The 14,638-nt window shown below is 46.8% G+C and overlaps 1 protein-coding gene across 9 annotated transcripts; it reads right to left on the reverse strand.

Moving 5' to 3' along the window:
• Window positions 1–321: 321 nt before the first annotated feature.
• Window positions 322–14,626, reverse strand: secisbp2l (SECIS binding protein 2-like). Of its 9 annotated transcripts, none has more exons than XM_078085627.1 (18): window positions 14,429–14,626; window positions 10,683–10,879; window positions 9,741–10,077; window positions 9,482–9,620; window positions 8,609–8,832; window positions 8,177–8,201; window positions 7,984–8,096; window positions 7,587–7,697; window positions 7,382–7,492; window positions 6,054–6,221; window positions 5,731–5,872; window positions 5,356–5,531; window positions 5,119–5,251; window positions 4,845–5,007; window positions 3,642–3,862; window positions 3,262–3,416; window positions 2,906–3,125; window positions 322–2,796 (listed from the first exon to the last, which is right to left on the reverse strand). In XM_078085627.1, exons 2-18 carry the CDS (start codon window positions 10,826–10,828, stop codon window positions 2,162–2,164), a joined length of 3,219 nt encoding a protein of 1,072 aa, XP_077941753.1. In that variant the 5' UTR covers window positions 10,829–10,879; window positions 14,429–14,626; the 3' UTR covers window positions 322–2,161. The 9 variants fall into 9 exon arrangements, with proteins under 9 accessions (XP_077941753.1, XP_040054789.1, XP_040054798.1 ...); XM_040198855.2 differs by having other exon boundaries at window positions 14,278–14,626; XM_040198864.2 differs by having other exon boundaries at window positions 9,482–9,617; window positions 14,278–14,560.
• Between the last annotated feature and the right edge of the window lie 12 nt (window positions 14,627–14,638).

The raw sequence follows: 14,638 nt of genomic DNA on the forward strand, positions 1-14,638 counted from the left end.
GTGCAGCAGAGCGTTGTCTCCTCCTGGTGGCTGTTTGGTCAATGTACAATACGGGCTGAGAACTAACAACTCTTCTGATAAACAATCATCTGCGTACAAGCTTCTCAATTAATTAAAGCAGAATTCTTTCTATGAAATATTGAGAGAAAAATTCATCCCAAACCCAGAATACATTTACCATCATATGTGACAAAGAAAAGCAGTGAATCTTCACATTTCAAGACAAGGAAACAAAGACAATTTGGAACGTTTGTTTCAGCAATCGAATTGTGCGAGTGCTGATGAGACAGTGGATGGAAGACAAAAGTACCAGTGAAACGGTTTTACTTAAACAACATTTTAATGATGTTAATCATCAGTTCATATATATTAAGAGCAATAACAGGATTATGAGAAACAGCCTAGAACAATGTTGCTAGTGATGTACAGTCTGAAGGAGACGGTCTTAAATACCCATATAAAGACAAGGAACACGCTGAAAAAAGTACTTCATTGAACCGTTCTGTTTTTGTTTTTTTGTTCACATTAGTTACAAGACCTTTACCAGTACTGTATTTACATAGTGCAAAGAAACACACTTGCCGTCAATTAACTTTAACTTTAAACACTTTGATGGAAGTCAGAGCAACCAAAAACCTACACACAGCGTACTTGTTACCAAACTAGAAATACTTTTATAATCCCGCGGATAATATTCAGGACGCCGTCATGTCCCGTGTCGAGGCTTCACACTGCATTCCAACACGCCGCGCCGCCGTCGATTGGCTGAAATCTCACTGTGGTTCACTATCAAACACCGTTGTCCAATAGGATTCACGCCGTTAAAACGTATCGAATGGCTTTAAGGAACAGGATGATTGTATTCGTTTTAATACAATGAAAAATCAAAATCTCTTTTGTACACATGTATTTACAAAGGTCTGTGCACGACTGTGTGACTACCTCCAGGGCTGCTACGCCCGATGAGGGGGCGCCTCAGCTCGGGTGAAACCTGTGCGTATAATCTAGAAGAGCCCTAGAAGGATTGAGCCATATGCAACGCTATTGGTCAACTTGGGTATTGATGAACGTCTGAATACCAGTAAACACCGGCTTGTCCTATTGGTTAACTTGGCTTTTTTTTTTTAAAAGCAAAAGGTGTTGTTAGGTCATTACCAAGGAGACCGCCCTACCGTATCAGAGAACAAACTCCACTTTTTCTTTTTCTGAAGCACAGACATCTGGGAACTCAAGACAATTCCAGATTAAAACAATCAAAATAGTTTCACACAGAGCCAAAATCAATCTGACAAACCAATATATACTGTAATAGAACCACATAGAGATGGTTATATATACACAAAGCTCATTTTGCTTCTTAGAAGTTAAAAGTCATCTGAACACAAAATGCGAGACTTATTAATTGAACATTATAATAACACTCTGAAGACTGAGGAGTGGTTTTGGTAGAAAGAAATAACCCCCTGACACTGTAATGCTCTGTGACAAAAGCTACATATTAACCAAAAGGTTGTGAGGAAATGTTTTTCATTTTCTCATGGAACAAGGAGGACAAAAACAAATAACATGTACAATAAAGCTAAAGAACACAGCAAAAATTAAATGAAAACTATGTGCCTGTAAACAAACAAACACACACACACATGCACACGCACACGCGCGCGCGCACGCACGCACGCACGCACGCACGCACGCACGCACACACACGCACACGCAGAGCTGTACTCCTCCTGAGCTCTGCATGAAACAAGATGGGAGCTTAAAAAAAAAAAAAAAAAAAAGGTTCCAACCTTCCTCCTCTGCGAGCCACGGGCTGCAGTTCCCCATCTCAAGCACTTGCTCCCAGAAACGTTGCAGACGGAACGAGTTCAGCCTCGGAGGAGGAGGAGAGTCACAGAGGAGAGAACCCTCTGGATTCAAGTGTAGCAGGTTATGGGCCGAAGAGGGGACCGCGTTAGTTGCCGTTTGGTGTGCGACGCTGTGTGTCGGTTTCTCTGTAATGTGTGTGAGTGTTGGTCAGTTGGTTGGATACCTGAGATTATTTCTGGTGTCAAGGGGCTGGAGACAAAGGAGAGAAGCTGCTGGTTGATGTGAAGGAGGATGTGAGAGCAACACAGGGAATGAGTATGTGACAACAGAGGAGGGGGACGAGGAGGAGACATCAACCTTGGACCTTCTTAACCTCCACTTGGTCTTTGTCCTCGCTCCTCGTCTCTGCAATATCCGCTGAATCAAGGTCTTCCTCCTCTTCGCTGTGCCCTCTTTCCTCCTCCTCTTCCTCCTCCTCGTCTTCGTCCTCCTCTTCTGTGCTCTCCTGGCTCTTTCCCAGCTGCAGGTTTTCCAGGGTCTTTGACACCCAGTATTCAATGCGGCTGCTGAGGGTCGGCACCTCCACAGCGATTGGCTCGGGAGTGTAGTCCTCCTCTTCCTCCTCCTCCGCCAACATCCCGGGGACCAGGGTGGAAGTGGTGGAGGTGATTGAGGAGTTCAGCGGGCCCCTGCAGCTCCCGTCCAGAGAGCCCGTCTCTGTGCTCTGCTGAGACGCCAGCTCCAGCCGGTCGTCCACCCGGACCTCGTCCCTCTCCCCGTTACCCTGCGTCAGTGTCGGAGGCGCCGTCCTGGCTGTCTGGGGAGCAGTGGATGAAGGCGTGGCGGTGGAGGCTGACGTGGCGGGAGGCGTGGCGGCCGCGGCCTCGCCCACTTTGGGGGTTGATGTGGGTGGTGCAGGACGCCTCGGCTCAGACTCTACAGGCTCCAGGGCATCTGAATTCTCCACCATGCTCCTCCAGTTGGTCTCTGAAGGGATTAATAAACTTGTTATGCGCCGTAACTGGATCTAAGTACGTCCTCCACCACTGATTATGGTACTGAACCTAAATAACAGACAGAAAATGAGGGTGCTCACCGTACTCCTTTTCATTGACCTCTGAGATTGGCTCAGAGAAGATGGAGCAGAAGGAGATGGCAGAAGCAGCCGAGTGGTTGCGGGAGTGCCCCATGTGGTGCGGGAGTTTCTTGTCATTCTTTTGAGCCTCCTCGGCCTGCTCCTGCTCCAGAGCCGACACCATATCCTTGTAGGCCTTCCGGGCCTCTTCGGTCAGAGACACCAGACGGTTGAAGAGACCCTGAAGGAGGTTTAACCGAGGTAGTGAGAGGTTGTACAACTATTACACGGATTATTATTTGATTTATTCCTCTGTTAAGATAGATCGATGGGTGGATTATTCGCTGCCAAAAGGGTTTTAGTGAAAAGGGACTTACCTCAGCTCCAGAGTAGTTAAAAATGCCGACAACACTAACAGGCACTAGTTTGTTGACGCAGCGGCCGAGAGCTTTCCGGCCCAAAGCAAACACAAACGGAATCTCCTGATCCCGCGCCATGGCGATTACATTGTAAAGAGCCTCATCCAAACCACCTGCAACGTAGTAAAAAAAAACAAAACAGTGACTCAACTGTACACAATTTAAGAAAACAAAGTCAAACAACAGAAAATACCAGCTATTCACTTGAGCACAACGTGCAAAGAAAGGTGTCGGTTTGGGTTTGTTGTAAAGGGGACGTGGAGGCTGCCCGGGTACAGAAGGCCTCGCAACACTGAAATATGGCCCAATGTAATGGTGGTACTACAACATTTGTTTACCTTTGGCTTGGATCTTCTCACAGTTGGGAGATATGAGGACACACTTAATCTTATTCAACTTCATGTGCTTGGTGACCTCTCGGAGACCCATGACCAGGCGACGTTTGGTTTTGGCCTTGGTGGGATCCTTCTGGTAGATCCGCTCCTGGAAGCGAACCAGTTCCTGTAACAGCATAGTGACGCTCTCGTCGATCTCCTTACTCAGCACCTGGTTACAATACCTGCGGAAAGAAAAAAAGATCGAGAGTATAGTTACCGATAGTAGTTAGTTAGTTACCGATCAAAACTGAGTTTTTATCTTTTGGGTGGCCACCAAGCTAACAGTGATGATCACCATTAATGGTAACTAGCACATATATCACGGCAACATGTTCATTTGAAGATATATACATTTATTCAATATTGTTCATTGAATTACCCAAAGTCAAAAGAACATCTTTTATTTCAGACTCAAAACTGTAAAAAAAAGATATGCCTGTTCTCTCGTGTAAAACAACAGTTCGCTTAGAAGATAGTTTAAAAGTGTTATTCCAACTAAACAAGCATTTTTATGGCATCAACATTGGATTTAAGGAATTGTGATGGCATCTCCCACCATTCTCTTACAGTTCATTAAAAAAAGAACCATAAGCAGTCTGACTGAAATGTGTGGCTTTCATCTTTGTTGCTCTTCGTGGAATGACTCAAATGGTTTACTGCCGTCATGATGTCATGTTTGCAGGTCGGTTAAGTTTTAAAACAGTATGCATACTCCCAGGAGCTTTATGCTTTGGTGAAATAGTTATCGGAAGATCGACGTAGTGTGGCCTGAGGAGCGAGCGTCCTGGCGGTCACAGCCGAGGGGAGGACTTTTGGAGGCTTTAAATGCTAAATCTGTTCAAGAAGGGTGGGCTGGGACAAAAGGCCCACAAAGAGGACACAGAGGGACAAAGCTGGGTTTGTGACCACTGGCATACAACTCTGCTAAGAAGGGGCAATGTGCTCGGCATCCGTGCCACACTCTACAATCCATTATTGTACAGTTCCGCCCTTAAGAGCCCCCGATAAACGTCCATAGCGCGCTTCTCCGTGCCACGGCTCTGGTCTCAGAGTGGGAGAAGTATTTGCTCTGCTCAACGCTTTCACTGCATTTCGGAGCCACTTCCATTGCAAAGGATTCCTACTCCGTCCTGTTGACTATTCCGTTCCTCGCTTTCTACTTACTCTCTGAAACGCCGGCTGTGGATCTTGGTGATGGCGTTGGAGGCCATGGGACTCCCGATGCCGGAGCTGGCGGGAGAACCCTGGGACACCGGGGTGATGCTGTATGGAGAGTTCTGACTGGCTGGGGAAAGGGACGCGTCGCTGGGCATGCTCAGACCGGTTTCTGTGGTGCACAGCAGAGCACAAATAACAATTAGGAAATGTGTGATGGATAAAAAGCAAGTGAATATTGGGTACACGTCGGAGTGGTGGTCACTTATGGTTTACGCCTCACCTTCTTGGGAGGCGGGCTCTCGTGCAAGATCATCAGTAAAATGTAAACTCTCATCCGCGTGCTCCTCCTGGCCTGAAGACTCCTGTTCCACACTAGTCTTCCCTTTCTTCCCTTCACGCTCCTTCAAGATGATCTACCAAAACACAGAGCGAAAATGGTTTAAAAAAAAAAAAATCATTCAAAAGATTTGCAGGTTGGTAAGACACTAAATATTTAGATCAACTCAAACTCCTTCACCTTCTTCAGGGCGGTGGGCCGTTTTACTTTGGGGATCTCTCTCTCCTTCCCCCTCTTGATACGAGGCGCGGTAGAATCCAGAGAATTGTGTGGGACGGAGTACGGCTGCTGGTGACCCTTCAACGCGGACGGCAGGCTGACCAAGCCTGAACCGTGGAACGGAGCGGTGGTTCCAACTGGGGAGAAGGACAACAAAGTTAGCATACAAGCGGAATGTGAATGCAGCACGAGCCACAAACCCAGAAAAAAACCCAACTATAAACACTGAATGAAAGATGCTCAACAACACTGCACAACATACTTGATCCCAAGATGATACAGGCATGATTGTTCGGCTTAAACTACTTGTTGAGGTCTGACTGAGCTAATGAATACCTGTAAATGACAGTGGCTTCGTATTGTTGAGCTGTCTGGCCTTCATAGCCTGCTGGTGTTTCTCCAAAGCGGCCAGCATATCTCCCAGGTCCAACTCGACAGAGGTTTTGCTTTTCTTCCCTGCTGCTTTGGTGAATGCTTCCTGCAGGCCACGGAAAGAAAAGGCAGCGAAGGTCACACCGATGCAGAATGCAGCTGAAGACCAGACCGTGAAGGCCACGAGCCCGTCAGCAGCGAGAACGAGAACTGATTAAACAGGTCATGATATTCAAACTTCTCAATCTGAACCGATCCTACATCAGTTAGTCATCAAATGTCCGTACTTGTAATTTCTTTTGTTCCATGCTGATTTCAGAGTACTCTTGTGCAGTGGCCAGGGCAGCGGCCATAGCCTTCTTCCTCTGGCTCTTGGCCCTCTTGGGAACAGAGGTGGTAATGGGGATGGGTGTCTGCACAATGTTGATAGGGGAGTTTTCTGGAAGGTTATCCAGCTGTGAAATGCGTAGAAACACAAATGAGTATTTAGTAAGGGAAGAAAGGTACTAGAGTCAGATATTTCAGCTGCGTAGATGCACAAAAATAGATCGGACACAAATCGAGCAAATATCCATGTTTGCTCAAAAAAATCCCTTCAATGTGGAAGGTATTTTGTTAGAGGTCTGAAGACTCGCCCTACCTGAACTCTGATTGGTTACTACTCTTTTCACTGAATAGCATAATTTAATGTGGATATTTTCATAAAGACAGAAGCCTTTTCATATGAACCTGGTTATGAAACAAGCTTCCTCTATAGATGCAATAAAATAGGGGATCCATTTGAGATTTCAATTTTGATGTAGCGTCATAGTTCAATATAATGTTTTACGTGCAGTGAATGAGTAAATTTCAAAAACGGCCCATTGAATAAAAAGACGTCGCCGACTGCTGCTCCTTCCCATGTGTGACTCGTTGAATGAAACCTGTGCCTCTCCTATACGTTTCTAATGTTTCCACATCGCATAGTCATGGATCTATAGAATGTCATTTTCTACAACGCTGCATCATCCAGAGAACCACACGCCAGGCTGGACGCTGACGTTAAAGTAACGCAGCTCCTGGTTCAAAGCAAAGCTGCTACTCAGCTATGTGTTGTTTGACGCAGAGAAAATAGGAAGCGGAACTGATGTTTGATGTCATAAACGTTTCCATGGTGGAACAGTAAACAGATTCCGCAATGGTGTCCATTCAGGTGGAGAGTCTGTGGATTTTAGTGATGCACCGGTTGACCCGACCCACATACAGTGCTTGGACTTCTGTCCTATTCCTGACAGTTTAGGTGCTGTGATGCATAAAGTTGGTTGTTTGGGGGTCGGGTTCGGGAGATTGCTTTTGGAGAAAGGCGGAAATGTGGTCAGCTGATAATAATTAACCAAAAAGAGGAAGAAAGGAATAAAATATGAAAAAAAACCTGCTCTCTGGGTTATGTGGTGCGAATAAGGAGGAGTAGAGAGAGAGAAGGGGGAGGGGTCTTGACTTTGGTCAGGAAACATCATTTTGTGATTCATAACATGAAAGTGCAGTGCCATCACGGTTTTGTACAAGTATTAATATTGTATCCCCATTCAGTGAGCACCCTCATAGACAGCACCAACCAGACAGCACATTCCCGTACCAGGTTTTTAGGAAGTTTAGGTTGCGCGTGCGTCTGGGCTGAAGTAGATTCTGCTTTGGTGCAGCGTTGGGCAGCTCCTCCGCTAGCCAGATCTGGGAACTCATCTTCATCCTGACGCGAGCGTAGAAAACATTTTAGCACAACAAATGAACTTCCGGAATTTAGATCTATGAGGGGTGTGATGGCGTCAGAAAGCCCCTCTCACCTCAAAGTAGAGGGGGTGCGGGGAGACCTGGGTACCAGAGACCACAGCTGGCTGCGGCCGTTGGTGCGACAGGCCGGGAGGCCCGCGCCCTGCATAGCCAGTGTGGAACTCCTGGAAGGCAGAGAACACAGGTAAAACCGGGTAACACAGTGGGAAAATATGGAGATTTCTTGCTTACTATAGTTCTTAAACTGAACATGTCAGCAAAGACACATTGCAGGACGTCACCTTGGACTTTAAGAAACTGGGATGTCCATTATTCACATTTTAAAAGACAGTCAAGTGAAGGAAACATGATTGGAAACTAATACCAGTGAATCTGCATCTGTATTGTTGGTAATATTTTTTATTTTTCTCTTAAAGGTTTTAGAGTCTGCTGCGGTGAGATCTACTGTACCTGGGAGAAGTTTCTCTGTTCAGAGTTCTTCCTCTGGTCTGCTCTGTGAAAGTGCCCGTTTCTGTCCCCCCATGACTGGGTCGCCTGAGAGGCCACATTTACCCAGGTGCCTGCTGGTGAAAAACTCCTTTGTAATAGGCTGCATGAGAAATATGACTAATGACAGCACAACATTCACCACTGTGAAGCTTACCTGTCATTACGCCAGTCTCTACTGCCTGTACGGAGAAAAAAAAAAAAAAAACGTTTAGATATCAAGTGTACGTTAAATGTGCACAAACACTGAGGGCAGGTTGATTTAAAGGACCATGTTACACCGTTGGGATTTGCTCGGTGCATTTGCCGCTTTGCGAGTTGAGCCCTTTATGTTGCGACATGTCTCTGTTGTTTTATTGTGGTACGCAGTAAACCAGATCTCTACCAGTGCCGTAAAAAAGAAAAGCTAATCCAATGATATTAACATCAGCATTTTAATGACAGTGATTCAACGTTCCCAACACAGTGTGAAACGAGATGTGGAAGTTCAGCAAAGACCATTTTCAGAAAAATAACCTACCTCCCGTTACAAATGCACGTATTTACGCATCGCAGGAAAACACATTTTTAGGGTGAGCGGCCAACTTACTGTGGGCGCTGCAGTGTTTTCGGCGCTTCGTTGCGTTACACCCGCAGCCTGGTTGTGTTTGGGGCTGCAGTAGCCGCTGTCGCTGTCTATGTCCGCCTCACTGGCGCCTTGCTCGCTGTAGTTTTCGGCCGGATGGGACGCCCGTCTTCTCTTTGTCTTGTTCTTCCACAGCTGGGGACTGGCCCGCTCCGCTGCGCACCTCCCTGACACCTCACCTGGGAAATCTGAGGACCAAGGAGGAGAAGCCGAGTTAACGTGTTACAAAGTGGAAACGGCTGTAATTATTAACAGGTTACATTACATTTAGCCGACGCCTTTATCCAAAGCGACTTACAAAACATACCAGTGTTGACACAAACATTTAGTCGACTAGATGAATCAGTGGAAACTTGGACGGTGTTCTTAGTATGAAGCTATTTGAGTTAATCATTAGCTTTCTTAGAAATGGCGACATCGCTGCAGACATCATGAGCGGCACACGGTTTAACCTTTCCAACTAGCAGCTCTGCATTCCGACTCGTTCGGAAGTCGTCAACATTAACAACCAGTGGGACCGGCCACAGGACTGACTGGCATTGTGTCCCGCTTTCTCTCTGACAGGAAAGCGACTCGGTCATGGGGCGAGGCACACAACCTGAGCAAAGTCTGGAATGTTTGATAAAATATGAAGTGTCTTCATTTGTTGCAAAACGACTGCTTGCATGTCGTCCAAGTTGTCCTACATGTGTTCTATTCTCATTACTTAATAAAATATCTGGTGTTGGGTCCAGTGAGAACTACTGCACCTGTGAGAAGTATGTAGGATTGTTCCCCATATCAGCTTCTCATCTGAAACTGTGTGGACAGTCATGGTAGAACACAGTTGGAGCTTACCGGTCTGCTGTGCCGCATCCACCAGCATGACTGTCTTGGTTCTACCATCAGGCCCCAAAGTGCAGACCTCCTTCTGGACAGCTACACTCCTGGTTGGAGGTCGGCGACCCCTTAGAGGTTGGCACACACCCAACTGCTGCTGTAGGAGAAAGGGCCGGGGCACGCTCACTAAATAGATCAAGGATGAGGACGGACACTTTTTCGCGGCACAAATACCGCGCAACATCAACGCGACAAGCCTCACAATCAGGTTACTGACCTTCTGTACATTTGGGGGAACATTAGGTCGCACCATGCCTCTACCCCTCTGACTGTTCATCCCGTACGCTGGCCCCAAAGGCAGCGGCCTTTCACCGACTTCTGCGGAGACGGGGTTGACCACTCCGGCTTGCACGGGCCCAGCGTAGGGGCCAGGGAAGGGCTGGTAGAAGCCCATCACCGGTGGGCACGGAGCCGGCATGATCTGGTAGTAGGCGTAGTCGTTGGAGACAGGAGGCTGGGGGGAAGACAAGATGGGGTAGGCCAGGTATGAACCACCGGGGCTGGGGTTAGGCTGCTGCCAGCGCAGCTCCCCTCCATTGTACATGGGATGTTGCCTGGGAAGGAGCAAAGAGGCAACATGTTAATGTACTTTGTACATGCTATGTAGACATGTTGATAAGGATCCAGATGACATTTTCACAGCCAGCCTACTATAGCGGGCACTTCCTTGCATTCAAATAGGCGGGAAGGAAACAGAGGAACGGATGTGTGTGAGGATACAGCAGATCAGCGGGACAAAGAAAGAGCCACTGGAAACATTGATTGTGGCTCCAAGTTAACCAGCTCTGGCCATTCATGATTACGCAGTCTTAAACTACTGCACAATCTAATAGCCCTCGCACCAAGGACACTGGATAGTGTTTTCTCATTATTGCTAAAGTAAATAATACATTGAATACGTTGTAAACAACACAAAGGATTGTTCTTGGGCGGTACCAAAGTTTGGGAGAACCGACTTCCCACAATACAGCAAACAATGACTATATTTCGGCCAAAGCGGACAGTATTGGAAAACTTATATGGAACATTTTGGTGCACAAAATATACATATCTATCAATATCATGCACTACAACCACTGTTTCCATTCGCTCACCAGCAAACAGGGTTGAAATATCCTTGTTGAACCCCCCTCCCCTCCCTCTGAGCTAGAGACTGTACCTGTTGGGTTGGTTCTCCTGGACGAATGGGTAGCAGGTGATGAGGTAGCTGGGTATCGGCGTGGTTTCCACCCCTCCGCTGCCTCCACCACTTCCCCCGCCGCCGGCCTCACCAGAAAGACTCATGCTCACTTGAGATCCTTCCATTCCTTTCTTCTGCGGGATGAACGGTTCTACTTCGGCTGATAGCTTCACATCCTGCACCAAAGACAAATGGACGGCCATCAGCGCCGGACTGCGAGCCGGGGAATGACTGCGGTGCCCAATCGGAGTGGGACGACGGTCTACGCCGCAGAGCGTTGATCAATCTCTCAAATAAAGATGGAGAGAATGTGGTCACTGACTGACTGCTTGTATTGTATCAAGCCCTCTGTGTTTGCATTGTCCGCATCTGCTCGATGCAACGAATCCTATTTCAATAAGGTTACGTCCGTCACACACACACACACACAGACACACAACGGGAGAGTTCAACAGTGAAAGCGAGAATTCACATCGGTTTAGTAAGAAATCCTCCATTATTTCAGACATCAAGTTGATTGTTTGGATAAGTTTACTAAGCTCTTAAAATGTATAAGACTAATAATACAGATTACAAACATCAACTTTCACATTGTAAAAACTTTAATGAGAGAAGATCTGTGTACAGGAATTTTCATCGTATTGCCTTGAGTAGGGAATGTCTTGATGAACAAAAAGGCTATTGATCAACCTCTCCTTTGGTTAGTTTTAATCACAGCTGGTCACCAATTTCGTCATACTGCTGGAGTTAGTTCAGTCCTGCATGTCTTCCACAATCAATAAACACGGTACCATAAAACCTTTACGAGTTCAAAGGCTACCAAACATCGAACTGAGAGGATCTAAGCAAAGTACACAGGATGTAAAAAGAGGCCTCCAGCTTTGTTTATTAGTTAATTTATCACACATCTGCAGCACAAACAAAATGGGTGAAGAATATTAACACCAAGCTACTGGTGATGAGCAGAGTCTCTGTACCCAAAAGCCCAAAACAGGTATTAGTGTCTTTGGGAAACATTTCATCTCACAATAGCTAAAAAGCTATATGGCTCCCAGGTACAAACACCAGACTTAACAAAGTTACAAGACACAAACTGTAGATGATTTTTAACAAATTAAGGGCCTAAAGTAACTCATACATTTGGAGTTCTCAAAGACTTTGAAAGATTTCGCTAGTTATGATATAAATCAATCCAGAGCAATGTCACACTATGTGCACATTCACTTGTCGTCTTGTCTGATTTCACGAGTCTCCAGATTTACGACCTAGACACACAGCAAACAGTCAGATTGTTCTGCTGTAGGAACTGGGACGGCGGGCCACAGAAAAGCCAAAGATTTGCCATTGGGTCATTAGAAAGCCGAGCTGGGACTGAAAAGTACTTCCAAGCTCAAACTCGAGATGCAGCCTCAACTGGACACATGTTCAGTGATGACTCCAGCTGACCGGCAGGCGTGCAAACATCCTTAATAAACCACGAGGAAACAATCACATTAGAAAACATGCCATTGTTTGATGTGCAGTCCTATTTATATACAAAATGTAAAACAGCAAAGGCGCCATTGAAAAATGATGACGGATGAGCTCTGTACAAGCGGTCCTAAAATAATCAGACCTGTTGCTATTTGCAACGGGTGAGGAGAGGTGACGGGGTTTAGGGTACAAAGCCCCCCCCCCCCCCCTCGCTTCTCTGAAACAGTGGTCGGGGTGCATGAATAGTCATCAGTGTGGCCAGTGGATGTCACACAGACAGCCATTGTCTCCCACTGCTACTGTCGGCGGGTGGCTTCTTTCTTCCTCTTCTTCCCTCCCCGTTAAACAGTTTATTTTGGGAGAGTTTTTCCTCTTCAGCAAATTTGGGATTTGGGGCAATACCATAATTCAAATCTGTAGCGCTCATCCATTCTGTTGTAAATTAAACTTGGTCTACCGGTTCACGAAAGAAGAAGAAACTGTACTTGTAATGCAATATTTTAGTATCAGCCTCAGTGCAGAGACCGACAAAGCGACACGGGTTTAAGGACCCGAGTAGGAGACCGGAATCAGCAACATGGCACATTACGACCGACGGGGTGTTGTTATAGGATTAAGTTTTACAGGATCAACTGCTCCAGGATAAGCTAATTATACAGCAAGCCAAAGTATGGAGGCCTCACTTGCAGCCATGGTTAATTCTTGAATTCCTAACAGCAGTGGTAAAAATCCAACAATCAAAAGGAAAGAAGAAAAGTTGTGAAAGAAGACAGAGCTGGTCAGAGGACACATCTCTGGAATCCATTACGTGTGTGTCTTTGTAGCATCCGAGTGTTGGAGGGCGGGTGAGCGAGAATAGCTGTGATTGTGGAAAAGGCAGTGCGGTCATACCCAGATGTGCATCGGCTGGGGGTGACAGATGTCGGAGTGGCCAGGCAGAGTTGGCTACTGATCTCACAAACCCTCTTTTTGTGCGATCGACTTATTCTTACACAAGTTGCATTCACACACACACACACACACACACACACACACACACACACACACACACACACACACACACACACACACACACGAGAACCGGCTTCTGCGTTGAAAGAAGAGCAAACTCGTCGGATCTCCGAGGCGGTTCAGCACCAACGGAGACACAACTGACGGATGTCACAATACTCGATCGCACTTTTTTTTCCCAGGTGTGACAAAAATCTCGCACATTTAACCTGATGAAACCGTGACGTCACCACCGCTCAACGCTAACCGGTCTGAAAGCCTTTTCACAAACACAAAACCCCGGCACGCGTAACTTTCTGCATTACTGACGGCGTCAAAGGAATTTCACACATGCAGAAGAACCGGATAGTCTCCTCTCCTGACGATCCACGAAACCTGCCCCCCCCTCCCGACAACAACAAAACTAATGCACATTGCTGGTTAGCCGACTGAAACCGTCTCGGCAAATCTAACGCCACGTTTCTCCATTTCTGAGGAAAAACAGCTATCGTTTTTCACTCCAAATTAGTGCTGTCAGAAAGCTCCTCTGCTTCAAGCGACAAGCGCCGTCCAATGACAGGAGAGCTATTCAGCTTGAGGCTAAGCAGCTAGCCAAGCTAACTCCTGACACGGGACCGTGTTTCTCAGCTTGACGTTTGAGCATGAAATGAATGCCACCGAAATCGAGCTTACGGTTTCTTTACGCAACACGAAAACAACGCGAATGCCACTGTGACAGGAGACAATTAATGGATGTGCGCTATATGCGTTCTGCTTTTTCCGCCCCGAGGAGCTCCAGTTACCGTTAGCCGTTTTAATGTTAGCTTGCTAGCTAAACGGGATAACAGTTTGCACGGTTGCTCCCTATGACAAAACACGTAACGCCCGATAGCGGGCGGTTTGTTCCTATAAATCACCCAGATAGCTTCTTTAAACCACAACGATGCATCGCTGCGTTTAATAATAACGTTTATTTTAAATAACGTTTACCAGAGAGCGATGTCGGGCCTCGGCAGTGTTAACTGTCCGTGTTCCCTCTTCCACGAGTTTCACCCTGCACCCCCTCCCCAAAAAAACACACCATAATTTTAAAATTAAACTGACACGTTACCTTATAGTCACTAGAGTCCATGTCAGTCACCGACACCGCGACGGAGGGTCATTGACCAAAGCGCGGACGTCAGGATGTGGGCCCTTTTATTTTCTTCATTGTGAATGGAAAATAAAAAACAACAACCACCACTGAAGGACTTGAGACTTACAGCCAGTTCCTACACAGCGCTCGCTGCTCCGCTCAGCCTGCGCCGACTGTTGCTGCGTCAGCTGGCGGCGCTCCGCGGACTTGCGCTGTGTGAGAGTGGAAATGGGAGTCACCTGGGACGGAAGCCGGGGCGGCTCAAAGAGGGGGACAAAAAACGCGTTAACGCGCGTCACGCGGCGAATGGAAACCCATCTCCAAAGGAGCGACTGGA

The sequence above is a fragment of the Gasterosteus aculeatus genome, chromosome 12 (assembly GCF_964276395.1).
Source record: "Gasterosteus aculeatus chromosome 12, fGasAcu3.hap1.1, whole genome shotgun sequence".
Lineage (NCBI taxonomy): Eukaryota > Metazoa > Chordata > Actinopteri > Perciformes > Gasterosteidae > Gasterosteus > Gasterosteus aculeatus.

Excerpts from the sequence above, each read along its gene's own strand:
- secisbp2l (XM_078085623.1), bottom strand. The coding sequence starts at position 10,906 with ATGGCCGTCCATTTGTCTTTGGTGCAGGATGTGAAGCTATCAGCCGAA. Across the intron at positions 8,833-9,481 it reads GGATGCGGCACAGCAGACCG|ATTTCCCAGGTGAGGTGTCA; the intron begins GTAAGCTCCAAC and ends CTTGGTCCTCAG. Across the intron at positions 5,532-5,730 it reads GAAGCCACTGTCATTTACAG|TTGGAACCACCGCTCCGTTC; the intron begins GTATTCATTAGC and ends CCTTCTCCCCAG.